The sequence below is a fragment of the Salvelinus namaycush genome, chromosome 3 (genome assembly GCF_016432855.1).
Source record: "Salvelinus namaycush isolate Seneca chromosome 3, SaNama_1.0, whole genome shotgun sequence".
Taxonomy (NCBI): domain Eukaryota; kingdom Metazoa; phylum Chordata; class Actinopteri; order Salmoniformes; family Salmonidae; genus Salvelinus; species Salvelinus namaycush.
The window spans coordinates 92,932,505-92,960,353 of NC_052309.1; the positions used below are offsets into that span (position 1 = coordinate 92,932,505).

At 45.0% G+C, this 27,849-nt stretch overlaps 1 protein-coding gene across 1 annotated transcript; it reads right to left on the reverse strand.

Moving 5' to 3' along the window:
- Positions 1-73: 73 nt before the first annotated feature.
- On the reverse strand, positions 74-27,849 carry cacng4b (calcium channel, voltage-dependent, gamma subunit 4b). The gene is made up of 4 exons (XM_038989395.1): positions 27,627-27,849; positions 1,776-1,859; positions 1,176-1,316; positions 74-609 (listed from the first exon to the last, which is right to left on the reverse strand). Exons 1-4 carry the CDS (start codon positions 27,847-27,849, stop codon positions 74-76), a joined length of 984 nt encoding a protein of 327 aa, XP_038845323.1.

Consider the following 27,849-nt stretch of genomic DNA (forward strand, 5'->3'; position numbering starts at 1 on the left):
ACTCTGACCTACCTCCATCCTCCATCCACATCAGGGGGGCCTCCTCAGTCCACCGGCCCGTCTAAAGCTCTTCTCACACGGGCGTGGTCCGCCGGTTGACCCCGTCCTTCAGGTCATTGGGGAAGCAGTTGTGCAACTGCAGGAAATTGCCTGAGCCGTGCTCGGGGCTGTATGCGTTCTCCGGCACGCCCCCTTTCAGACCCCCCTCGCGGGTCAACGTGTACATGGTCAATTCTCCCAACGGCCCCGTTGCCGAGGTCCCACCCTTCAGCCTCGCCGGCGAGTTCTCCTGCGAAGCGTCAGAGGAGCGCGAGCTGGAGTGGGACGTCCGCCGGCGGAAGCGGTAACTGGGTATGCGTGAGTAGGGTGAGGAGGAGGACATGGAGCGGATGAAGTCGCGACGAGCATGGAAGCGGACCTCCTTGTTCTTCTCGATGTAGATGTTGACAGCCAGGACGGCCACCATCTCGGCCACGATGAAGGACAGCGCTCCGAAGTAGAAGGACCAGCCGTAGCTGTAGGTGTTCTTCTTGTCCTCATCGCGCTTGTCACTGGGGTCGCCGGCGTTGCTGGAGATGTAGACAATGATGCCAATGATGTTACTCAGGCCTGAGAGAGTTATAGAAAGACAGAAACACAGAGAGAGAGTGTATATGAGGGAGACACCGAAACAGAGACAGAGAGAGACAGAACATCAGACAATCTCTCAGCCCATTGGTTTTCCTATCAGGCTTCGGCCCTAACTTGAGGAACGTGTAATCAGACCTCTGGATAATACTAGTCATCAGTCAGAGATCCCAGGACACATCTTCTCTCTGGTCTGATAAGTAATGAACAGTCTTAATGATCGGTGCCACTTCTCTACATGACTGACCTCCCCAGCCCTAACACACTGCTCTAATGTATGTAGAGGACAGCGTATGGCCTTCTCAGCCTGCGCTGTGAATGGACTTCACAATTCAGACCGAGCACAGGTAACTGATGACGGTGTGTGTGTGTGTCAGGCCCTGAAGGGTGTGTGTGTGTCAGGCCCTCAAGGGCGTGTGTGTGTCAGGCCCTGAAGGGCGTGTGTGTGTCAGGCCCTGAAGGGCGTGTGTGTGTCAGGCCCTGAAGGGTGTGTGTGTCAGGCCCTGAAGGGCGTGTGTGTGTCATGCCCTAAAGGGGGCGTGGCTTACCTGCGGCTACGAACAGGATGCCGGCGCTAAGCAGGATGCTGTTCCTGTTGCTATAGATACGTCCCACGGCCAAACACAGCCCCCCCAGCATCAACAGACAGGTGCTGAGGATAGGAAACACACTGGACGCCCGCACAATACCTGGAGTAGAAAGAGGTATGGTTAGTCACACACACACACACACATGCGCACACACACAAACACACACATGGACACACACACACACACACACACACACTCTCTGGCACGACTAACAGTCAGAGGAAAAACTCCCTGCAGCTTTTTTCTGTACACACTGAGTGCTACTGTGGGTTTTAGATATTGAATAAAATCACTCTTTAAAGTCTAATGTCTTGGGGGAATATAAGAAAAAATAGCCATAACTTTAAATGACGAGCAGTAACAACAGTTAGGATTACTACACACACAGTCATGAGGTCTGAACATTTATTAGAAGAGAAGTGGAGAAGAGGAGTGAAGTGAAGATGACAGGAGAGAAGAGAAGAGAAGAGGAGAGGAGAGGAGAGGAGAGGAGAGGAGAGGAGAGGAGAGGAGAGAGGAGAGGAGAAGTCAAGAACAGAAGAGACAATGACCACTCACGCAGGAGGTATTCTGAGCTGTCTGTGTCATAGTCGTTATCATCTGGGAAATGGTTGATACGGTAACAGCTCCCTATGTTAATCCCTGCAGGACATTGAAAGAAACATTGCATTGAATTTACACACTGTGAGTGAAACAGCTGAGGAACAGACCTCAGTTATTTTCTTACACCATCAATCAAATCAAATGTATTTATAAAGCCCTTTTTACATCAGCAGATGTCACAAAATGCTTATACAGAAACCCAGCCTAAAACCCCAAACAGCAAGCAAAGCAGATGTAGAAGCATAGTGGCTAGGAAAAACGCCCTAGAAAGGCAGGAACCTAGTAAGAAACCTAGAGAGGAACCAGGCTCTGAGGGGTAAACAGTCCTCTTCTGGCTGTGCCGGGTGGATATTAAAAGAGTAAATGGCAATTAAGGCTAGATCGTTCTTCAGTCACAATGGTTGTAGAGGGTGCAACAGGTCAGCACATCTTCAGTAAATGTCAGTTGGACTTTCCTAGCCGAGCATTCCGAGGTCAGTAGGTGTGGTAGAGAGAGAGCGAAAGAGGGAGGGAGGGAGGGAGGGAGGGAGGGAGGGAGGGAGGGAGGGTCGAAAACAGTAGGTCCGGGACAAGGTAGCACGGCTGGTGAACAGGTCAGCTACCTTGTCCCGGACCTACTGTTTTCGACCCTCTCTCTCTCGCGCCCTCCCTCCATAGCCACAGGCAAAAAGGCAGAAACTGGAGCAGCAGCACAACTACAGTGGGGCAATAAAGTATTTAGTCAGCCACCAATTGTGCAAGTTCTACCACTTAAAAAGATGAGAGAGGCCTGTAATTTTCATCATAGGTGCACTTCAACTATGACAGACAAAATGAGAAAAGAAAATTCAGAAAATCACATTGTAGGATTTTTAATGAATTTATTTGCAAATTATGGTGGAAAATAAGTATTTGGTCAATAACAAAAGTGTATCTCAATACTTTGTTATATACCCTTTGTTGGCAATGACAGAGGTCAAACGTTTTCTGTAACTGGCTAGGCCACTCCAGGACCTTGAAATGCTTCTTACGAAGCCACTCCTTCGTTGCCCGGGCGGTGTGTTTGGGATCATTGTCATGCTGAAAGACCCAGCCACGTTTCATCTTCAATGCCCTTGCTGATGGAAGGAGGTTTTCACTCAAAATCTCACGATACATGGCCCCATTCATTCTTTCCTTTACACGGATCAGTCGTCCTGGTCCCTTTGCAGAAAAACAGCCCCAAAGCATGATGTTTCCACCCCCATGCTTCACAGTAGGTATGGTGTTCTTTGGATGCAACTCAGCATTCTTTGTCCTCCAAACACGACGAGTTGAGTTTTTACCAAAAAAGTTATATTTTGGTTTCATCTGACCATATGACATTCTCCCAATCTTCTTCTGGATCATCCAAATGCTCTCTAGCAAACTTCAGACGGGCCTGGACATGTACTGGCTTAAGCAGGGGGACACGTCTGGCACTGCAGGATTTGAGTCCCTGGCGGCGTAGTGTGTTACTGATGGTAGGCTTTGTTACTTTGGTCCCAGCTCTCTGCAGGTCATTCACTAGGTCCCCCCGTGTGGTTCTGGGATTTTTGCTCACTGTTATTGTGATCATTTTGACCCCACGGGGTGAGATCTTGCGTGGAGCCCCAGATCGAGGGAGATTATCAGTGGTCTTGTATGTCTTCCATTTCCTAATAATTGCTCCCACAGTTGATTTCTTCAAACCAAGCTGCTTACCTATTGCAGATTCAGTCTTCCCAGCCTGGTGCAGGTCTACAATTGTGTTTCTGGTGTCCTTTGACAGCTCTTTGGTCTTGGCCATAGTGGAGTTTGGAGTGTGACTGTTTGAGGTTGTGGACAGGTGTCTTTTATACTGATAACAAGTTCAAACAGGTGCCATTAATACAGGTAACGAGTGGAGGACAGAGGAGCCTCTTAAAGAAGAAGTTACAGGTCTGTGAGAGCCAGAAATCTTGCTTGTTTGTAGGTGACCAAATACTTATTTTCCACCATCATTTGCAAATAAATTCATTAAAAATCCTACAATGAGATTTTCTGGATTTTATTTTCTCATTTTGTCTGTCATAGTTGAAGTGTACCTATGATGAAAATTACAGGCCTCTCTCATCTTTTTAAGTGGGAGAACTTGCACAATTGGTGGCTGACTAAATACGTTTTTGCCCCACTGTAGGTGGACTGGGGACAACCAGGAGTCATCAGGCCAGGTAGACCTGAGGCATGGTTCTAGGGCTCAGGTCCTCAGAGAGAGGGAGCGGAAGAGAGAGAGAGAGAGAGACAGAGAGAGAGACAGAGACAGAGACAGAGACAGAGAGAGAGACAGAGACAGAGACAGAGAGAGACAGAGACAGAGAGAGACAGAGAGAGACAGAGACAGAGAGAGACAGAGACAGAGAGAGACAGAGAGAGACAGAGACAGACAGACAGACAGACAGACAGACAGACAGACAGACAGACAGACAGGGGGAGAGAGGGGGAGAGAGGGGGAGAGAGAGAGATGTAAGAATTAGAAGCAGCATACTTAAGTTCACACAGGAAACCAGATAAGACAGGAGAATTTCGCCAGATAGGACAGACTGACCCTAGCCCCCCAGCACATAGACTATTGCAGAATATACACAGGAGGCTGAGACAAGAACTTGGCAAGAACTTGGCTGTGTAGACAAAGTGTTTCCAATCTCTCCAAAAGAATGTGGTGATTGATGGTGTCAAAAAGTGGTACTAAGGTCTAGAAGCACGAGGACAGAGGTAGAGCCTTGGTCTGACGCCATTAAAAGGTCATTTACCACCTTCACAAATACAGTCTCAGTACTATGATGGGGTCTAAAATCAGACTGGAGCATTTCGTATACATTATTTGTCTTCAGGAAGGCAGCTTTTTAAAACATGTTTGAGAGGAATGAGTGGGAGATTCGATACAGGCCGTTAGTGGGGGGGGGGGGGGGGGGGGGTCAGGCTTTGGCATTTTCAGGAGAGGCTTCATTACTGCCACTTTTAGTGAGTCTGATACTCATTATGTTCAACATAGGAGGGCCAAGCACAGGAAGTAGCTCTTTCAGTGGTTTAGTTGGAATAGGGTCCAGTACAGTGATGTGTATTCATGGCTGCCATTTAATTTTTTTCAATTCGCAACAGGCTGAATATATCTCACAAGAGAAAGCATCCGAGCGAAACAGTCTCTCTGTTTCTCTACGTGTAGGTCGTCTATCTGATGCTGTCTGGTCCAAACCAATATGACATTGTTGCCGCCCGTAGCATTGAATGCAAGGGAAGCCAGCAAGCATCTGGCCTCCATTGGAAAAAAAAATTGACAAAACTAGCCAATCATTGTTGAGCTAAACTGAGCGACCTCAGCTGTGCATGGTCCAGGTGCATAAAAAGTGTTAACTATCAAATCCCACTGAGAGCATACGCAATTGACAGAAAAACTTTACTTGTTGCATCTTGTTGTGTTGTTTTCCTCCGGTTGTCACGTTCCTGACCTGTTGTCTGTTATTTTTGTATGTGTTTAGTTGGTCAGGGCGTGAGTTGGGGTGGGCATTCTATGTTTTGTGTTTCTATGTTTAGGCCATTGGTAATTAGCCTTATATGGTTCTCAATCAGAGACAGGTGTTTGTCGTTTCCTCTGATTGGGAACCATATAAAGGTAGGGTGTTCACACTGTTTGTTTGTGGGTGGTTGTCTTCCGTGTCTGTATTGTATGTTCGTACCACACGGGACTGTAGCGTTTTGTTTGTAGTCTATTCCTGTTCGTGAGTTCTTCGTGTTATATGTAAGTTCTCTATTTCAGGTCTGTCTTCGTTCGTTTTGTTATTTTGTAATTATTCCAAGTGTTGTTTCGTGTTCGTCTTCGTGGTTGAATAAATTCATTATGTTCTCCAAACCCGCTGCATTTTGGTCTGATCCCTACTCCTCCTCTTCGGATGAAGAGAAGGAGGAAGCCCGTTACAGAACCACCCACCACCGAAGGATCAAGCAGCGGGTTAACGGACAGCAGCAGGTGTACAAGGAGGAATGGACATGGGAGGAAATCCTAGACGGAGAAGGACCCTGGGCAGAACCAGAGGAGTGTCGCCGCCCCAAAGCGGAGCTGGAGGCAGCGAAAGCGGAGAGGCGGCGATATGAGGAGGCAGCACGGAAACAAGGCTGGAAGCCCGCAAGTCAAACCCAAAAATTTATTGGGGGGGGGGCTCTCGGGGTATATAGTTGGGTCAGTCAGGGGACTTGAGCCAACTCCTCCTGCTTTACATAAGGAGCCGGTGAGGGCGGATTTGGAGGTGAGTAACGCAGAGACAGTAAAGGAGCTAATGGAGAAATTGAAGGAGAAAGATATGAGGGATGTACTGGTTTGGTGCATGAGGCACGGCATCCGTCCGAATGAACGTATTGGTGAGTTAATGTCACTGGGAACAGCTCTCCATACTCGTCCTGAGGTGCGTGCTAGCCGTCTGGTTAAGACAGTGCCTACACCACGCACCAAGCCTCCTGTGCGTCTCCAGAGTCCTGTGCGTCCTGTTACTGCTCCCCGCACTAGCCCTGAGATACATGTTCCCAGCCCAATACCACCAGTGCTGGCACCACGCACCAAGCCTCCTGTGTGTCTTCAGAGCTCTGGTTCTCCTCCATGCACTCTCCCTGGGGTGCGTGTCTCCAGCCTAGTACCACCAGTGCTGGCACCACGCACCAAGCCTCATGTGCGTCTCCAGAGCCCTGTACGCACTGTTCCTTCTCCCCGTACTCGCCATGATGTGCGTGCCCTCAGCCCGGTACCACCAGTGCCGGTATCAGGCACCAGGCCTATAGTACGCCTTGAGAGTCCAGTGTGCCCTGTTGTTGTTCCCCGCACTAGCCTGAAGGTGCGTGTCCTTAGCCCGGTGCCTCCAGTTCCGGCACCACGCACCAGGCCTACAGTGCGTCTCAGCCGGCCAGAGTCTGCCGTCTGCCCAACGGCGCCTGAACTGCCCGTCTGCCCAACGGCGCCTGAACTGCCCGTCTGCCCAACGGCGCCTGAACTGCCCGTCTGCCCAACGGCGCCTGAACTGCCCGTCTGTCCAACGGCGCCTGAACTGCCCGTCTGTCCAACGGCGCCTGAACTGCCCGTCTGCCCAACGGCGCCTGAACTGCCCGTCTGCCCAACGCCGCCTGACCTGTTCGTCTGCCAAGTGCCGCATGAACTGCCCGTCTGTACTGAGCCTTCAAAGCCGCCCGTCTGTACTGAGCCTGCAAAGCCGCCCGTCTGCCATGAGCCTTCAGAGCCGTCCGCCAGACAGGAGCCGCTAGAGCCTTCCGCCAGACAGGAGCCGCTAGAGCCTTCCGCCAGACAGGAGCAGCCAGAGCCTTCCGCCAGACAGGATCAGCCAGAGCCTTCCGCCAGACAGGATCAGCCAGAGCCTTCCGCCAGACAGGATCAGCCAGAGCCTTCCGCCAGACAGGATCAGCCAGAGCCTTCCGCCAGACAGGATCAGCCAGAGCCTTCCGCCAGACAGGATCAGCCAGAGCCTTCCGCCAGACAGGATCAGCCAGAGCCTTCCGCCAGACAGGATCAGCCAGAGCCTTCCGCCAGACAGGATCAGCCAGAGCTTTCCGTCAGACAGGATCAGCCAGATCAGTCAGCCAGCCATGAGCAGCCAGATCCGTCAGCCAGCCATGAGCAGCCAGATCCGTCAGCCAGCCATGAGCAGCCAGATCCGTCAGCCAGCCATGAGCAGCCAGATCCGTCAGCCAGCCATGAGCAGCCAGATCCGTCAGCCAGCCATGAGCAGCCAGATCCGTCAGCCAGGCATGAGCAGCCAGATCCGTCAGCCAGCCATGAGCAGCCAGATCCGTCAACCAGCCATGAGCAGCAAGATCCGTCAGCCAGCCATGAGCAGCAAGAGCCCGCCGGCCAGGATCCGCCAGAGCCCGCCGGCCAGGATCCGCCAGAGTCGCCTTACAGTCATGAGCTGCCTTACAGTCATGAGCTGCCCTCCAGTCATGAGCTGCCCTCCAGTCATGAGCTGCCCTCCAGTCATGAGCTGTCCTCCAGTCATGAGCTGTCCTCCAGTCATGAGCTGCCCTCCAGTCATGAGCTGCCCTCCAGTCATGAGCTGCCCTCCAGTCATGAGCTGCCCTACAGTCATGAGCTGCCCTACAGTCATGAGCTGCCCTACAGTCATGAGCTGCCACTCAGTCCGGAGCTGCCACCCAGGCCGGAGCTGCCACCCAGGCCGGAGCTGCCAGTAGTCCGGAGCTGCCCCTCTGTCCTGAGCTGCCTCTCTGTCCTGAGCTATCTCTCTGTCCTGAGCTATCTCTCTGTCCTGAGCTATCTCTCTGTCCTGAGCTACCTCTCTGTCCTGAGCTATCTAGGGGGGACCGGTGAGAAGGTTCCTAGACCAGGGTTGGGGGCGAGGATCGCCACTCGGAGGACGCTAAGGAGGGGGACAAAGACAATGGTGGAGTGGTGTCCTCGTCCTGCGCCGGAGCCGCCACCGCGGACAGATGCCCACCCAGACCCTCCCCTTGAGTTTTAGGGGTGCGCCCGGAGTTCGCACCTTGAGGGGGGGGTTCTGTCACGTTCCTGACCTGTTGTCTGTTATTTTTGTATGTGTTTAGTTGGTCAGGGCGTGAGTTGGGGTGGGCATTCTATGTTTTGTGTTTCTATGTTTAGGCCATTGGTAATTAGCCTTATATGGTTCTCAATCAGAGACAGGTGTTTGTCGTTTCCTCTGATTGGGAACCATATAAAGGTAGGGTGTTCACACTGTTTGTTTGTGGGTGGTTGTCTTCCGTGTCTGTATTGTATGTTCGTACCACACGGGACTGTAGCGTTTTGTTTGTAGTCTATTCCTGTTCGTGAGTTCTTCGTGTTATATGTAAGTTCTCTATTTCAGGTCTGTCTTCATTCGTTTTGTTATTTTGTAATTATTCCAAGTGTTGTTTCGTGTTCGTCTTCGTGGTTGAATAAATTCATTATGTTCTCCAAACCCGCTGCATTTTGGTCTGATCCCTACTCCTCCTCTTCGGATGAAGAGAAGGAGGAAGCCCGTTACACCGGTAGCTAGCTAGCCAGCTAGTTAAAATTGTCCCTTTCCTAAATTAGCCATGGATGGAGATAGGGATTTGGAGTTTGGTTTTACTTAATTCTCTGTACTGGCTAATGATTAAAATGATGGAAGTTCAATATGTAGCTAGATGTAGAAGGCTAATGTTAACTAGCTAATGTTGCCCATAAATGGAAGTTAGGCTAGCGAGCAAGTACTTTAGCCAGGTAGCCTAGGACAGCAAAAAATAGCGTGTACTGTATGACAGAGCGCTAAGCCGTTTCGTGACCATAAAAGAGAGGAGGATGGCATTGGAGTTTCTCTACAAGTAGAGTGAGTCAACATGTTTTTCTACTTGCACGAACGCTCACACAGAAATCAGAACCATGGACAGCCATATCATAATAAGCTTACGTTGATTGGACTGTTTTCGGTATGTTTTAGTTGTCACTGTATTAGACTAAGCAGAGGTGATTTGATGATGTTGAAATGTTGAAGTTGAAATGGTGCTGGAATAGTGGAGCTCCTGTTTTCTTTGTGACTTGCTGTAACTCTCTGTGGTTCTAAATCAATAGTTGTTTAGTGGTCTGAAAATATCAGAAACATTAACTTGCTTGACTATGCTGTAGGTCATGTAACTATCTGTTACTGTACATGCAATATGCTTTGTGGACTTCACTGGACAGAGGTGGCTTCCTCAGTGATTTTACCCACACACTGCTTCTGGTCCAGTCGACAGCTGGAAGGTTTAGAGGCCATGACTATTTTCGTGAATGTGTTGAGAGATACAAGATAAAAGAACTTGAGTGTCTCCATTGATCCTAGGTCCTGGCAGTTCTGTGCAGACTCAGGACAACTGAGTTTTGGAGAAATAGGCAGATTCAAAGAGGAGTCCGTAATATGCTTTCTAATGATCATGATCTTTTCATCTAAGAAGTTAATGAATTCATCACTGCTGAAGCGAAGGCCACCCTCTCTTGGGGAATGCTGCTATTTAGTTAGCTTTGCAACAATATCAAAAATACATGTTGGATGGCTTTTATTCTCCTCAATCAGGTTGGAAAAGTAGGCTGATTGAGCAGCAGTGAGGGCTCTTCAATACTGCACAGGACTGTCTATATTTACACACAGTGTGTGAAAAAGCTGAGGAACTGACCCCGGTTCATTTCTTACACATTAGACTAATACAGTACTTGAAGATAAGGGCACCAGGGGGACAATATAAGATAATAGAAACTGGCATCTCATTTAAAAAATGTATTTCCTTCCTCCTATTGAAAAGCTCTAGATTCTCATAACTTAGTGATGAATAGCACTGTAGGACACAATAGGACACCATCTTTTATTCATCCACTATAACAAACTGGTTAACACTGAGATATTCATCCACTATAACAAGCTGGTTAACACTGAGATATTCATCCACTATAACAAGCTGGTTAACACTGAGATATTCATCTACTATAACAAGCTGGTTAACACTGAGATATTCATCCACTATAACAAGCTGGTTAACACTGAGATATTCATCCACTATAACAAGCTGGTTAACACTGAGATATTCATCCACTATAACAAGCTGTTTAACACTGAGATATCCATTCACTATAACAAGCTGTTTAACACTGAGATATTCATCCACTATAACAAGCTGGTTAACACTGAGATATTCATTCACTATAACAAGCTGGTTAACACTGAGATATTCATCCACTATAACAAGCTGGTTAACACTGAGATATTCATCCACTATAACAAGCTGGTTAACACTGAGATATTCATCCACTATAACAAGCTGTTTAACACTGAGATATCCATTCACTATAACAAGCTGTTTAACACTGAGATATTCATCCACTATAACAAGCTGGTTAACACTGAGATATTCATTCACTATAACAAGCTGGTTAACACTGAGATATTCATCCACTATAACAAGCTGGTTAACACTGAGATATTCATCCACTATAACAAACTGGTTAACGCTGAGATATTCATCCACTATAACAAGCTGGTTAACACTGAGATATTAATCCACTATAACAAGCTGGTTAACACTGAGATATTCATCCACTATAACAAGCTGTTTAACACTGAGATATCCATTCACTATAACAAGCTGTTTAACACTGAGATATTCATCCACTATAACAAGCTGGTTAACACTGAGATATTCATCCACTATAACAAGCTGGTTAACACTGAGATATTCATCCACTATAACAAGCTGGTTAACACTGAGATATTCATTCACTATAACAAACTGGTTAACACTGAGATATTCATCCACTATAACAAGCTGGTTAACACTGAGATATTCATCTACTATAACAAACTGGTTAACACTGAGATATTCATCCACTATAACAAGCTGTTTAACACGGAGATATTCATCTACTATAACAAGCTGTTTAACACTGAGATATTCATCCACTATAACAAGCTGGTTAACACTGAGATATTCATCCACTATAACAAGCTGTTTAACACTGAGATATTCATCCACTATAACAAGCTGGTTAACACTGAGATATTCATCCACTATAACAAGCTGTTTAACACTGAGATATTCATCTACTATAACAAGCTGTTTAACACTGAGATATTCATCCACTATAACAAGCTGGTTAACACTGAGATATTCATCCACTATAACAAGCTGGTTAACACTGAGATATTCATCCACTATAACAAGCTGGTTAACACTGAGATATTCATCCACTATAACAAGCTGTTTAACACTGAGATATTCATCTACTATAACAAGCTGGTTAACACTGAGATATTCATCCACTATAACAAGCTGGTTAACACTGAGATATTCATCCACTATAACAAGCTGGTTAACACTGAGATATTCATCTACTATAACAAGCTGGTTAACACTGAGATATTCATCTACTATAACAAACGGGTTAACACTGAGATATTCATCTACTATAACAAGCTGTTTAACACTGAGATATTAATCTACTATAACAAGCTGGTTAACACTGAGATATTCGTCCACTATAACAAGCTGGTTAACACAGATATTCATCCACTATAACAAACTGGTTAACACTGAGATATTCATCCACTATAACAAGCTGTTTAACACTGAGATATTCATCCACTATAACAAGCTGTTTAACACTGAGATATTCATCTACTATAAAAGCTGGTTAACACTGAGATATTCATCCACTATAACAAACTGGTTAACACTGAGATATTCATCCACTATAACAAGCTGGTTAACACTGAGATATTCATCCACTATAACAAGCTGGTTAACACTGAGATATTCATCTACTATAACAAGCTGGTTAACACTGAGATATTCATCCACTATAACAAGCTGGTTAACACTGAGATATTCATCCACTATAACAAACTGGTTAACACTGAGATATTCATCCACTATAACAAGCTGTTTAACACTGAGATATCCATTCACTATAACAAGCTGTTTAACACTGAGATATTCATCCACTATAACAAGCTGGTTAACACTGAGATATTCATTCACTATAACAAGCTGGTTAACACTGAGATATTCATCCACTATAACAAGCTGGTTAACACTGAGATATTCATCCACTATAACAAACTGGTTAACACTGAGATATTCATCCACTATAACAAGCTGGTTAACACTGAGATATTAATCCACTATAACAAACTGGTTAACACTGAGATATTCATCCACTATAACAAGCTGGTTAACACTGAGATATTCATCTACTATAACAAACTGGTTAACACTGAGATATTCATCCACTATAACAAGCTGTTTAACACGGAGATATTCATCTACTATAACAAGCTGTTTAACACTGAGATATTCATCCACTATAACAAGCTGGTTAACACTGAGATATTCATCCACTATAACAAGCTGGTTAACACTGAGATATTAATCCACTATAACAAACTGGTTAACACTGAGATATTCATCCACTATAACAAGCTGGTTAACACTGAGATATTCATCTACTATAACAAACTGGTTAACACTGAGATATTCATCCACTATAACAAGCTGTTTAACACTGAGATATTCATCCACTATAACAAGCTGGTTAACACTGAGATATTCATCCACTATAACAAGCTGGTTAACACTGAGATATTCATCCACTATAACAAGCTGGTTAACACTGAGATATTCATCTACTATAACAAGCTGGTTAACACTGAGATATTCATCTACTATATCAAACGGGTTAACACTGAGATATTCATCTACTATAACAAGCTGTTTAACACTGAGATATTAATCTACTATAACAAGCTGGTTAACACTGAGATATTCGTCCACTATAACAAGCTGATTAACACAGATATTCATCCACTATAACAAACTGGTTAACACTGAGATATTCATCCACTATAACAAGCTGTTTAACACTGAGATATTCATCCACTATAACAAGCTGTTTAACACTGAGATATTCATCTACTATAAAAGCTGGTTAACACTGAGATATTCATCCACTATAACAAACTGGTTAACACTGAGATATTCATCCACTATAACAAGCTGGTTAACACTGAGATATTCATCCACTATAACAAGCTGTTTAACACTGAGATATTCATCCACTATAACAAGCTGGTTAACACTGAGATATTCATCCACTATAACAAGCTGGTTAACACTGAGATATTCATCCACTATAACAAGCTGGTTAACACTGAGATATTCATCCACTATAACAAACTGGTTAACACTGAGATATTCATCCACTATAACAAGCTGGTTAACACTGAGATATTCATCCACTATAACAAGCTGGTTAACACTGAGATATCCATCCACTATAACAAACTGGTTAACACTGAGATATTCATCCACTATAACAAGCTGGTTAACACTGAGATATTCATCCACTATAACAAGCTGTTTAACACTGAGATATTCATCCACTATAACAAGCTGGTTAACACTGAGATATTCATCCACTATAACAAGCTGTTTAACACTGAGATATTCATCCACTATAACAAGCTGGTTAACACTGAGATATTCATCCACTATAACAAGCTGGTTAACACTGAGATATTCATCCACTATAACAAGCTGGTTAACACTGAGATATTCATCCACTATAACAAGCTGGTTAACACTGAGATATTCATCTACTATAACAAGCTGGTTAACACTGAGATATTCATCCACTATAACAAGCTGGTTAACACTGAGATATGAAGCTCATGGAGAGCTTGTTCAACTGAACTTCATCTCCTCCTTGGTGGCGGAATACATTATTCCATTACTCCCCCTCTTGGTTCGTACACTGGTGTCAGAAGTGGGATTGGGAGGAAGTGGAAAAGAATGTGAGGAATGGTTTGTCCTCAGACCTCGATGGTGTGTTCAACGCGACAAGGGGATGTTTGGCTCACCTCAACCCATTACCTTTTCCCTATATTGGCTTTAGATAAAGCAGCAAGCAGCCGATGAGAACCTCATCTAAGGTGAGGTGAGGCAATGGTTATTGGTTCTGGCTTCCAAAATGGTGCAGTCAATGCCCTGCGTCTCTCTGGGGCTTGCAAATTAAGATTCCAGCTCATTGCACAACATGTAAATCGTGGGCCACCACAAAGCCAATTTGAGTTAGATGCTGGAGGAACAACACACACACACACACAAACATACACACACTGACATTACACCACAGTGTGATTAAGAATGCATTACCCAGAGGTATTTCGTGCATTTCAGTGCATGTCCAAATTCATCTGAGGTGAATCTCTGATTGGTTGAGCTCAGGGAAAACAACCACCTTATTGGAACAACAAAGGAGTGGGCTCTCTGATGGCTTTAAGTACCTGTCTGAGTGTGTGTGTGTGTGTGTGTGTGTGTGTGTGTGTGTGTGTGTGTGTGTGTGTGTGTGTGTGTGTGTGTGTGTGTGTGTGTGTGTGTGTGTGTGTGTGTGTGTGTGTGTGTGTGTGTGTGTGTGTGTGTCTGTCTGTCTGTCTGTCTGTCTGTCTGTCTGTCTGTCTGTCTGTCTGTCTGTTGGGTAGTGGAGAGACCTATTGCTGTAATATTGTACACACTCAGGGGAGGGAGGGAGGGAGGGAGGGAGGGAAGGAGGGAGGGAAGAGGAGGAGGTGGAGGGATTAGGGTGGAGGAGGGAAGGAAGATGAGGAGGAGGGAGGAGAAGGTTAATGGATACATAGTGTTGTTGTGGTATTGCTGTTCAGCCTCCAATTCAATAGACTACTTACCATCTCTGCCTTGGGCTGGACTGGACTGGACTGGACCTGAGTTTATTTGCAGTGTTGAGCACAGCCAGCACCCAGCAGTGTCACTGTCAACAGTTACTGTGGTGTGTGTGTTTGTGTGTTTGTGCTTGTGTGCTTGTTGCATGTGTCTTGAACGAATGTTGTAAGATTCCATGGACACCTTTAACCATAGTGTTGTTGTGGTATGAACCATCGTATTTCCTCCCTCAGATCCCTAATGGCTGAACACCAGTGACAGGGTTGACACAGTTTCCTCCTGACTGTATAAAACCTTATTAGGTGAGTAACCACCAAGGAGGAACCTAACAGCTAGTCAGAGACCCAGGAGACCCTCTCTGTACACCCAGGGTGACTCACAGAGCAGGGGCCTTGAGACACACACATAGCCATTAACTGGGTCGGCTGTTTAATAAGGACCGTAAAATCACACAGTCTGTCTGTATGTTTATATGCCAAATAAACACCTCATGTAACTGATAATTGTCCCGAAGAAGAGCATCGTTACCCAGTAGTGGTGCGTGGGTGAAATCCCTGGGGAAGCCCCTCCCCCCAAAAAAGCCACATTTCCACATACAGTATATGTTGTGATAATTGCATTGTTTGCTCTATAACCTGCTAGTTAATGTGCCTTGCGACCATGATACACTATACTGTATATACAAAAGTATGTGGACACCCCTTCAAATTACTGGATTCAGCTATTTCAGCCACACCCGTTGCTGACAAGTCAGTTTGTCAAATTTCTGCCCTGCTAGAGCTGCCCCGGTCAACTGTAAGTAATGTTATTGTAAAGTGGAAACGCCTAGGAACAACAATGGCTCAGCCGCGAAGTGGTAGGCCACACAAACTCACAGAACGGGACCACCGAGTGCTGAAGTGTGTGGTGCGTTAAAATGATCTATCATCGGTTGCAACACTCACTATCGAGTTCCAAACTGCCTCTGGAAGCAACGTCAGCACAAGAACTGTTAGTCGGGAGCTACCTGCCCGACTGCATAGTGCCAACTGTAAAGTCTGGTGGAGGAGGAATAATGATCTGGGCTGTTTTTCATGGTTCAGGCCCCTTAGTTCCAGTGAGGGGAAATCTTAACTCTACAGCATACAATCACATTCTAGACAACTCCGACTTTGTGGCAACAGTTTGGGGAAGGCCCTTTCCTGTTTCAGTATGACAATGCCCCTGTGCACAAAGCAAGGTCCATACAGAAATAGTTTGTCGAGATTGGTGTGGAAGAACTTGACTGGCCTGCACAGAGCCCTGGCCTGCACAGAGCCCTCACCTTTGGGATGAATTGGAACGCCGACTGCGAGCCAGGCCTAATCACCCAACATCAGTGACCAACCCCACTAATGCTCTTGTGGCTGAGTGGAAGCAAGTCCCCACAGTAATGTTCCAACATCTAGTGGAAAGCCTTCCCAGAAGAGTGGAGGCTGTTAAATCAGCAAAAGGGGGACCAACTCCATATTAATGCCAATGATTTTAGAATGAGATGTTCGATGAGCATCTCATTTGATCATAAAGGTTTAAAGGCAGAGACAATAAGAAGACAGAGTAGCAGAATAAATTCAACCACACCTTTGTTTCATCACAAAACCGGATAACATCCTCTGTCCAGTGAAGTCCACAAATCATATTGCATGTACAGTAACAGACAGTTACATGACCTACAGCATAGTCAAGCAAGTTAATGTTTCTGATATTTTCAGACCACTAAACAACTATTGATTTAGAACCACAGAGAGTTACAGCAAGTCACAAAGAAAACAGGAGCTCCACTATTCCAGCACCATTTCAACTTCAACATTTCAACATCATCAAATCACCTCTGCTTAGTCTAATACAGTGACAACTAAAACATACCCAAAACAATTTTGTACAATCAACGTAAGCTAAATAAGATGTCGCAGTCCATGGTTCTGATTTCTCGCTGTGTGTGTGTGTGTGTGTTTATTTAAGTGGAAAAAACATGTTGACTCACTCTACTTGTAGAGAAATGCCAATGCCATCCTCCTCTCTTTCATGTTGACAAAACAGTCTATGACTCTGTCATACAGTACACACTTTTAGTTTTTGTTGCCCTAGGCTACCTGGCTAAAATGCTTTCTCACTAGCCTAACTTCCTTTCATGGGCAACGTTAGCTAGTTAACATTAGCCTTCTACATCTAGCTACATATTCAACTTCCATCCTCTCAGTCCAGGGGCACAATGTATGAATTAATGGTTGGATCAGAATCGCCGTTATAATCATTGGCCAGTATGGAGAATTAAGTAAAACCACAAGTCCAAATCCCTATCTCCATCCATGGTTAATTTAGGAAAGGGCCAATTTTTTCTAGCTAGCTAGCCACTGAAGGACAACAACACAATGAGATGCAACAATTAAAGTTGTTTCTGTCAATGACGTATGCTCTCAATGCGATTTGATAGGAGTGAAGCCAAATCCAAACTGGCTTCTTTTGACACTCAGTTTAGCTCAATGCTGATTGACTATTTTATACTTTTTTGTCAAGGGAGGCCAGATGCTCACTGGCCTCCCTTGTCTTCAATGCTACGGGTGGTAACAATGTCATACACTTTATGACCAGACCGCATCAGATAGATGGTCTACACGTAGAGAAACAGAGAAGTGCTGTTTCACTCGCTCGGATGCTTTCTCTGGTGAGATACATTAAGCCTCTTGCAAATTGAAGGAAAATTATGAAAACACAGAGACGAAAGATAAATAATTGAATGTTTTCTTAATTTTGGGGTAAGCCTGGCTTCTCTTGGCATCAATGAATACACACCACTGTCGTTACCAGGACTGTTATTCTCATCTGTGTTTTGTTCTTTCTAACAGAAGAGATGTTTGGACATGACAATGACATTGCTGGAATGGACATAACGGGTGAGCAGTCATTTATTTATGTCCAGCATTTCCCCTCTCTTGCCTCTTCCCTCCTCACCCATCTCATCTCACCCCCCCCCCCCCCCTCCCCCTCCTCCCTCCCCCAGAGCGTCTCACTCAGACCCCAGCTCCAACCTCCCCAGTCTGTCTGCCGCCATGGCCCCTTCCACCTGTGTGTGTGTGTGCGTGTGTGTGTGTGTGTCTGTCTAGGGGAAAAGGTAAAGAGAATATTGCATCTGATTTGTAATCCGATTAGAGACAGAGGCTCCTGGGCTTGTGATTTACGAGCGGTGGTTATCAGTCTAGTGTGTGTGTGTGTGTGTGTGTGTGTGTGTGTGTGTGTGTGTGTGTGTGTGTGTGTGAGTGATGTGAGTGAGTGAGTGAGTGAGTGAGTGAGTGAGTGAGTGAGTGAGTGAGTGAGTGAGTGAGTGAGTGAGTGAGTGAGTGAGTGAGTGAGTGAGTGAGTGAGTGAGTGAGTGAGTGAGTGAGTGAGTGAGTGAGTGAGTGAGTGAGTGAGTGAGTGAGTGAGTGAGTGAGTGAGTGAGTGAGAGAGAGAGAGAGAGAGAGAGAGAGAGAGAGAGAGAGAGAGAGAGAGAGAGAGAGAGAGAGAGAGAGAGAGAGAGAGAGAGAGAGAGAGAGAGAGAGAGCAAGAAAGAGACAGAGAGACAGACAGACAGAGTGTGAGAGAGAGACCAGTCCCTGCGGCCTTCCTGGGAGACCACCGCTGGGCACATTCTCTCCATGGCAACCCCAGTTCTGTTCCAACAGCCTGATTTCCATAATGTCTCTAAGGATGCCTTTGACATCTTCATTGTGCTTTAGTACAGCTGGCAACCACCGACAGCCTGTCACATGACTCCCTGTCAACAGCCCCCTAACCCCTCAAGAAATATATCCCCCTACACACACCTGTCTATACCTGTTGTTTACGAAGCATGTGTCAAATACATTTTGATTTGAAACACAAAACACAGATATTACATCATGTACCCACACACACATGCCCTGTGAGTGAAACAGCTATCACAGCACATCATTGCTGTGGGTGACAGAGTGATGTACTTTGTCATTATTGTGAATTAACTCAGCTCAGCCAATAACGAAAGAGCCTCAGTGGAATAGGCCAATCGCATTACAGTATCACAGCATCATATCCTACACTCTCTCAGCTCTCCCTGGTGTCTACCCTGCCTTTTTCCTATCCTCAAGACATATCATCTCTCCAGTTGAATATTTTAATGGGCAGATTAATTAAGGAAACCCTCCAAATGAACATCAATACATATATCTATAATATATAGTATAGACACATCATTAATACAGCATGGGGGCTATAATGTAATGGTACATGAGGTGGCTGTATAGTACAGTCAGTGAATGTAAGGCAGAGTCCCAAATGTCACCTTATTTCCTTTAAAGTACACTACTACGCTACTTTCAACCAGGGACCATATGTCTCTGGTCAAAAGTAATGCACTACATAGGGAATAGGGTGCGATTTGGGACTCCTTACATTCACTGACTGTACTATACAGCCGCATAGTATACCATTACATCATGAAAAGGGGCCAGTGGGTTGGAGTCTATCAGGGGGAGTAATCTGGTTTTATAGAGCTGTAAACAGATAGGACACTGTTCCCCAGCCTATAAAACAACCAGCCACTGTTCCCTGGTCCTCTCAGGTGGTAGCATAGAAATGTAATTACTAGAAGGGACAATTATTCTGTGATGGGTGGTCCAGCTCCCAGCGGCCATATTAATCTGTTTCTATGGTGGTATAGGCAGCTGGAAGTGCTGAAGGCTGGGATCGCTAGAGGTGCAACTTAATAGTACAGACTGGCTTCCTCTCCTTGTCTCCTTTCCTTCATCTTCACCAACATGAATACCGGGATGCATCTCAATAGGCTAAAGTGGCTTTTTCTCCTTGTCTCTTTTCCTGCATCTGCAGTCTGCTACAATGGGATAAAACTGGATAGGTTAAATTTAAGTCACCGGTAAGGATCCTCCATTTCCCATTCAAACCTATGTTTTCAGATCAGTACAACTGAATGAGAGGAGGTGAGGATGAGGTGAGGAAGCCACTTTAGACTATTGAGATGCACCCAGCATCTCCATAGTTTCCAGCCCACCCACATAATAAACTGGCTCTTAGGTTTGAGCTTCAAAACTAAATATAGGAATAAATGAATCATTCAGTAATGATAGAGTTTGAGTGGCGGTTCACCGATTGAAATGTCACCTGTGTGTAATTTGTAACACATGGAACCAAGCAGCGCTCCACCTGATTTTGTACTCCATTGGCCTATAGTTAGTCATCAGGGTTCAAATGTTATGGTGTTGTCCCCTTATTGGCTCAATAGACCCCCATATAAACTCAGCAAAAAAAAGAAACGTCCCTTTTTCAAGACCCTGTCTTTCAAAGATAATTCGTACAAATCCAAATAACTTCACAGATCTTCATTGTAAAGGGTCTAAACAATGTTTCCCATGCTTGTTCAATGAACCATAAACAATTAATGAACATGCACCTGTGGAACGGTTGTTAAGATACTAACAGCTTACAGATGGTAGGCAATTAAGGTCACAGTTATGAAATCTTAGGACACTAAAGAGGCCTTTCTACTGACTCTGAAAAACACCAAAAGAAAAATTCCCAGGGTCCCTGCTCATCTGCGTGAATGTGCCTTAGGCATGCTGCAAGGAGGCATGAGGAATGCAGATGTAGCCAGGGCAATAAATTGCAATGTCTGTACTGTGAGACGCCTAAGACAGCGCTACAGGGAGACAGGACGGACAGCTGATCGTCCTCGCAGTGGCAGCCCACGTGTAACAACACTTGCACAGGATCGGTACATCCAAACATCACACCTGCGGGACAAGTACAGGATGGCAACAACAACTGCCCGAGTTACACCTGGAATGCACAATCCCTCCATCAGTGCTCAGACTGTCCGCAAAAGGCTGAGAGAGGCTGGACTGGGGGCTGTAGGCCTGTTGTAAGACAGGTCCTCACCAGACATCACCGGCAACAATGTCGCCTATGCGCACAAACCCACCGTCACTGGACTAGACAGGACTGGCAAAAAGTTATCTTCACTGACGAGTCACGGTTTTGTCTCAACAGGGGTGATGGTCGGATTCGTGTTTATCGTCGAAGGAATGAGCGTTACACCGAGGCCTGTTCTCTGGAGCGGGATCGATTTGGAGGTGGAGGGTCCGTCATGGTCTGGGGCAGTGTGTCACAGCATCATCGGACTGAGCTTGTTGTAATTGCAGGCAATCTCAACGCTGTACATTACAGGGAAGACATCCTCCTCCCTCATCTGGTACCCTTCCTGCAGGCTCATTCTGACATGACCCTCCAGCATGACAATGCCACCAGCCATACTGCTCGTTCTGTGCGTGATTTCCTGCAAGACAGGAATGTCAGTGTTCTGCCATGGCCAGCGAAGAGCCCGGATCTCAATTCCATTGAGGACGTCTGGGACCTGTTGGATTGGAGGGTGAGGGCTAGGGCCATTCCCCCCAGAAATGTCCCGGGAACTTGCAGGTGCCTTGGTGGAAGAGTGGGGTAACATCTCACAGCAAGAACTGGCAAATCTGGTGCAGTCCATAAGGAGGAGATGCACTGCAGTACTTAATGCAGCTGGTGGCCACAACAGATACTGACTGTTACTTTTGATTTTGACCCCCCCCCCCCCTTTGTTCAGGGACACATTATTCCATTTCTGTTAGTCACATGTCTGTGGAACCTGTTCAGTATATGTCTCAGTTGTTGAATCTTGTTATGTTCATACAAATATTTACACATGTTAAGTTTGCTGAAAATAAACACAATTGACAGTGAGAGGACGTTTCTTTTTTTGCTGAGAGGAGAGGAGAGGAGAGGAGAGGAGAGGAGAGGAGAGGAGAGGAGAGGAGAGGAGAGGAGAGGAGAGGAGAGGAGAGGAGAGGAGAGGAGAGGAGAGGAGAGGAGAGGAGAGGAGAGGAGATGGAAGGTGGAGAAGGAAGGAAAAGGTAGAGATGAGAGGAAAACATAGGAGAGTAGAAAAGTGGCAGTGCTGGTGGAAGTGAGAGCCCGGTGGCTAATTAGGACCCTTGCGGCCTTTCGGCGGACACATTTTAATTACAGACCTGTGAAGCATGCTGAGAATGCCAAGCGAGATTCAAAATAAGCTAATTATGAGCGCTATAGTGAGAAAGGAGCTGTCCAGTGCTGAACTTAAACTAACAAAAGACAAGGGTTTGATTTCAGCACCGGACAGCTTCTTACTCTCTGCTACAGCTAATAGCATAGATGGCAGGGATGCTGATGGGTGGGGATGCTGGACAAAAGGGATTCGTCTTCTGCTGACAAATGTATTCAAAGATTTACGGCACCACACTCTGTGGACAGCGCTCAAGCTCTCTGCTCTGTCTGCTCTGTCTGCGAATGGAACCAGTGACTGGAACCAGTGATTGGAACACAAAGTGCTTGTGGAATAGTGATTTCCAGAGCACTAAATTGTGAATTTCTGAAATTACAATCACAAGGGAATAGAATTAAAGATAGCCATTGACCAATCTGAAGTTATAATTTGTGAAACAAGCCGCTAGGCTACATCCTGCTTTTACATTTTTATCCCATGCATCTACATGTCGAAAGAATGAACACTTGCTGAGCAGAACAATGAGAAATTAGCTGTCCAGTGTAAATGAAATGAAACTAGCACAGAGGCTAATAAGAACACATTAGTGGGCTGTGTTCATGCTAATAGCTCTTGCTATGTGCTACTTTAATTTCAACACTGGACAGCTCAAGATTCACTCTGCTCAACAAGTGCTTACTCTCCCCATGTTTTAGATGTGTTACAATGTGTTTCTACGGTCTGGTGTCACAGCCGTTGACTCCTAGAGAGGCTGCATATCTCACTCTTAATGCATGGACCTGGAAGTTGGATTGTGAGGTCAGGTGACAAATACCTTTTCGCACTGACTTCACTATCAATTGCATTACCCAGAATGCTTTTTCAAGTTTCAAGTTTTCATCACAGATAGAACTATGAGCCATATATTTCCCTAGATGTATAAATGTGAAGCATCCGGTTGACATTTCCACTCACTACCAAATATGGTGATGAGAGGAAGCCCAGTGGCCCACATTCTGCTAATTTTCTCATCGATGAAACATTTGATCTTCATACAGTTTTCTTTTTCCAAACTACAATTTATAACAAACAGAGTGGACTGCGTTTTGTAGACTTTACCCATTCCCAAAGTTTCAAAAAATGCCATTGTTTAGATTTAGAAGGAGTGCAAGGGCGAATTGCACACACAAACTTCACCAAGTAGGCGTTCCCTAGCCGAAATATGCAAATAAATATTGGAAAGTGCCACTAGTTCGTCCTTGGCTCTGCCCACTATCATTAATTTGCTCAGATGAAAACGACAGACTTTGGTCTATCTTGGGTTAGTAATAAAAACTCTTTGTTTTTATTGTCACTAGTAAGCCTGCAGTGAAATACTTTTCTTGCTTTCTCTTTCCCAACAATGCAGTAATCAAGAAGTAGGGCAAAAAAAGAAATACAAAAGTCAAGTAGAACCAAAACACATGAGAAATAGAAATGAGAAGAAAACAAGAACGTGAGTAAGCTATATACTGTACAGTGTCAGTTCCAGGGTCAGTTACGAGAACGTGAGTAAGCTATATACTGTACAGTGTCAGTTCCAGGGTCAGTTACGAGAACGTGAGTAAGCTATATACTGTACAGTGTCAGTTCCAGGGTCAGTTACGAGAACGTGAGTAAGCTATATACTGTACAGTGTCAGTTCCAGGGTCAGTTACGAGAACGTGAGTAAGCTATATACTGTACAGTGTCAGTTCCAGGGTCAGTTCCAATACCATATTTACAATGTGCAGGGATACTGGAGTGGTAGGGGTAGATATGTATAGGGGTAAGGTGACTAGGCATCAGGATATATGATAAACGGAGTAGCAGCAGTGTATATGATGGCTATTTTAAGTTACGTTTTTATTGCCATGTGCACTAGTACAGTGAATTGTGCACTAGTACAGTGAATTGTGCACCGTCAATTGGCCTTTCTTGCTTGCTCTAAGATCTGGCATGCGTCAACAACGCCTGGGCACAGTCTCTTCCTCTTGTGTTCTTATCTACTGATGATTGTCCCCATGACAACCGAGGGACACTTGTACACTCAAATGGCGTCTGGTGTGTTGATAGTGGTACATTTTGATCTGTTAGCCTTGTAATACATGTTGATCTAAATGTCAGAAAGATTGTCTGAATAAATAGCATTTCTAGCCGTAATGTACTGTACTGTAGATAGCCTATGTATAGTCTATTCAGATATACAGTACTGTAGATAGGCCTATTTATAGTCTATCCAGATATATACAATAACTGTGGAACCTCTGTATGTGCAAGAACTGTAGTAAACAAACATAGCAGTCAAAAATATAGAAACGCTTGTTTTCTTTTTTCCCTTTCCTTGATGACTTCTGTTTTCTATAGGCAACTTCTAGAGCTAGCTGCCTACTGCTCAATTCAGCTTTCAGCTACATAATACAAATGAAACTTGGCTAAACTAAACTAAACTATCCTAAATAAAAAGACATACAGAGACTGGATTCTCTTTTCAGACTTTTATTTTGCTACATGTGTAAAAATAAAGGTTACAAATAAATCTTGTAAGGGAAAAAAGTGTCTGTCTTGCTTGTCTTTAGGTGACAGAGGTGTACTGGCTGTACATCTCCCAGCTGTATGTGTTATAGTACACCTGAGGTGGCGCATAGCAGCCGCAGCAATAGGCCATGGGCTGGACAGTCGCCCATGTGTATGTCATCTGCATCTGCTCGCTGATATCATAACTCGATGTCTGCACCGACCCGGAGTCGGTTGCACGCGCTCCAGGGGTCTCAATGATCTCGAGGGTCTCTGAGGTCTTGGTAGCTGCTGCGGCGGTGCCACGGTTACCAGAAGACGAGGCGATGGCCGCGGCGAGTCCATTAGCAATGGTTGTACCAATGGAAGCAGCGGCGAGGTCACAGTTGATGGCCGAAGCAGTAGTCACGCGGAAATCACCTGAGCCCAGCCGGGTCTCAAGGTTCTGGATGGCTTTTGGAGCGAGTTTCTCCGCGGGGCAAGTATTGGGAATGGGGCTCCAATCCCCGGCCTCAGGTCGAAGGCTCAGTCCTTGGGCGGTCGCCACGACTCGTTTCAAAAGCTCAGTTAATTCTCGAGACTTCACTCTCTTGTCCATTTCAATTGCCATCTTGATTGACAGGGTCAAGGTGTCAACTAAGTCGATGTGGGTGTCCATGTCTGATGGATTTATGATGGTTGATGGACGATGCAGCGCTTTTATAGGTTTTGGACCGTGGCGTCATAATGTATGCGAACATTTCGTCACATGTTTACATCATTCATACACATCAAGCACTGTTATCTTATTTGGTGTCTTAGATTTTTTTTGTTCCTGTTATGTTTACTACCGTGCTGTATGTTTACACAGAATAGATAGGCTATTTGCAGAGCTGAAAGAAACGACAGGGAATAGGATGTTGAAAAACGACGGGGATGTATTGAAAAATCAACTAGGTTGTCCTAATTAGACTATCATGGCCTGTAATATATTTGATAGCCTTTAAAACCACGGATGTGTTGGAGAGCTATACCAATCATAGGCCTGCCATCATCCATGCTCATCAAACTTGCTCAGCCTTTCCTTTTCCAGCTGTTTTTTCCTGTAGAAAGCAGCCAGTAGGTGCAATAAAACACTGTGATAACCACATCAGAGATACTGCACTCCGGCTGCCAAGCCATTTGTAATCTCTGATGGGCCTGTCCAAGCCACGCGGAGGGGGCCTGAGCCACGCCTGACTTTCAAAAAATGACCTGCATCAGGCGCGTCCATGCGCTCGTGGATGTCTGTGGTGTGGAGCAGACATGGATAGATCAGGAAAGATTCATAATGTGTGTTGGAATAGGAGCTGAACACACAGAAACCGACATAGGCTGCCTACCTTTTGGATGACATAAATTGATTATGCCGCCGAAGCCTCGTGTAAAATAACCTGGCTAATCTTGTAAACTTTTCTAGCTTTTTCAAATTGATAGTGTGTTAAAATGTTGTCCATATTTATAATTTCAACAGTGTTGCTTATTAGCAAATACATTCACTATCAGGAGGCCAACATCTTGTATGATGACGAGTTCTGGCTTTAGTCTACGTCAAACATTCTGGCCGCGCAGTTTATTCAGCACCACCGACAGCTGCTCGAGCGCTATGCTCTGTCTGCGATTGGAACACAACAAAGTGCTTCAAGAATAGTGACTTCACGCGCGCTAAATTATACATGTCTACTTGCTAGTGATATCCACATCCCTCAGCACACGTATTCTCAAATCATTACTAACAGCATTGAGGTCAGGAGTGACTGTGGGTTGACTGAAGGGACACTTGACTTGCAAATTGGGGTGGTAAGCCCTAAGGTCCCATGAAGATAAGACAACCTTGTCATATAGGCTAGGATAAATCCCAAACCCTTGGAAAAAACTAAACAAGTACAGGTTAAAGTCTGATTTGTTGGACAGCAATTTCAGCAGCTTTGTTTCACCCACGTAAGCTAAACCACCTCAAACTATCATGGAACATTATGTTATTCAAGTAGAGTTTGATACAAGAACCTAAACCTTGAAAACGTCTTAATTCCAATTGTTCTAAAAGGCTAACAGCAGTGGATGAATGGTAATATATTGTTGCCCTTGCCTCCGCATCTGACCAATTAGACTACGAGCCATGTAGGCCTATTGGGGGCTCTGGCCTATACACGACGTATTATCAAAATACTTCACATAAAACTACATTAAGCAAGCATGTCTAGCTATACCTATAAAAAAATATATGCATTTGTACATCTTTAATGGCATAAGAACATTATATTTTACTTTGCTTGGACAATGAGATCTCTGTACAGATTCGTCTTTATTTGTACAACCTAGTCTCTCATGTTTCCATAGCAATTAGAGAGACGTTGCCAAGCAACACCCTCAAATACAATAAAGACGTGAATGAAGGCAGAGCTCGTCCTGAAGGCAGGACTCATAAAGGTCCTCAGAGCGTCTTTAAGTTTAGGAAACAGCAACAGTGTAGTGAACATACCAACCAACTTCACTCTGTCAGTGATTTATAAACTTTTTAAACAAGTGTGTTGATAAACTTGTTTCCTCCATTATCTCCCATAATCCACTCATAGAATTATAGCGCCGTTTCTGATAGAAACGTATTCCCTGTATTTAAACTAGATCATTCTTACGGCCAACACCTGCTGCGTTTCATGTATTTGTCATGCTCATATCACTGCCAATCAGTCCTTATTAAAGACTACCATATTTACTCTCACCCTGTTTGGCGCGCGTAAAAACACACTCTTTGACGGCGTTAAGTCTTCCTCTCTCTTAGCGAAGAGAAGCCAATACAGTTGATAGTAGAAACAAAACAGCACTTCTATGAGACAGACAATTACCTTGATCATTCTTCCTCCAAATATGTAACATGAAGCCAAATACTTTTCCCTTTTCTGTTTTTAATATATTAGGCTACCCATAAGCACCCTTTCTCCACATGAACTCAACATGACTTCACACGTATAATAGAAAGAGTAACCTATTTCAGCTTGCCTTACCTTCAATACAACAGATTCTCCACAGCCCAGAGTGCGTAAGATCTCCCCTTGCCTTCTTGGGTTGTGACTGGGTGTCATCCGTACTGGCATTGGTTGCGTTGCATATGTATGCCCGTGAGTACAGCCAGTAGTCCGTCCCGATGGCTATGGTCATGAGGCTGAAAGCGGCGAAAGCCCCCACGGTAGCCAGCAGTGTCTGAACCCCACGGTCACACCACGCCAT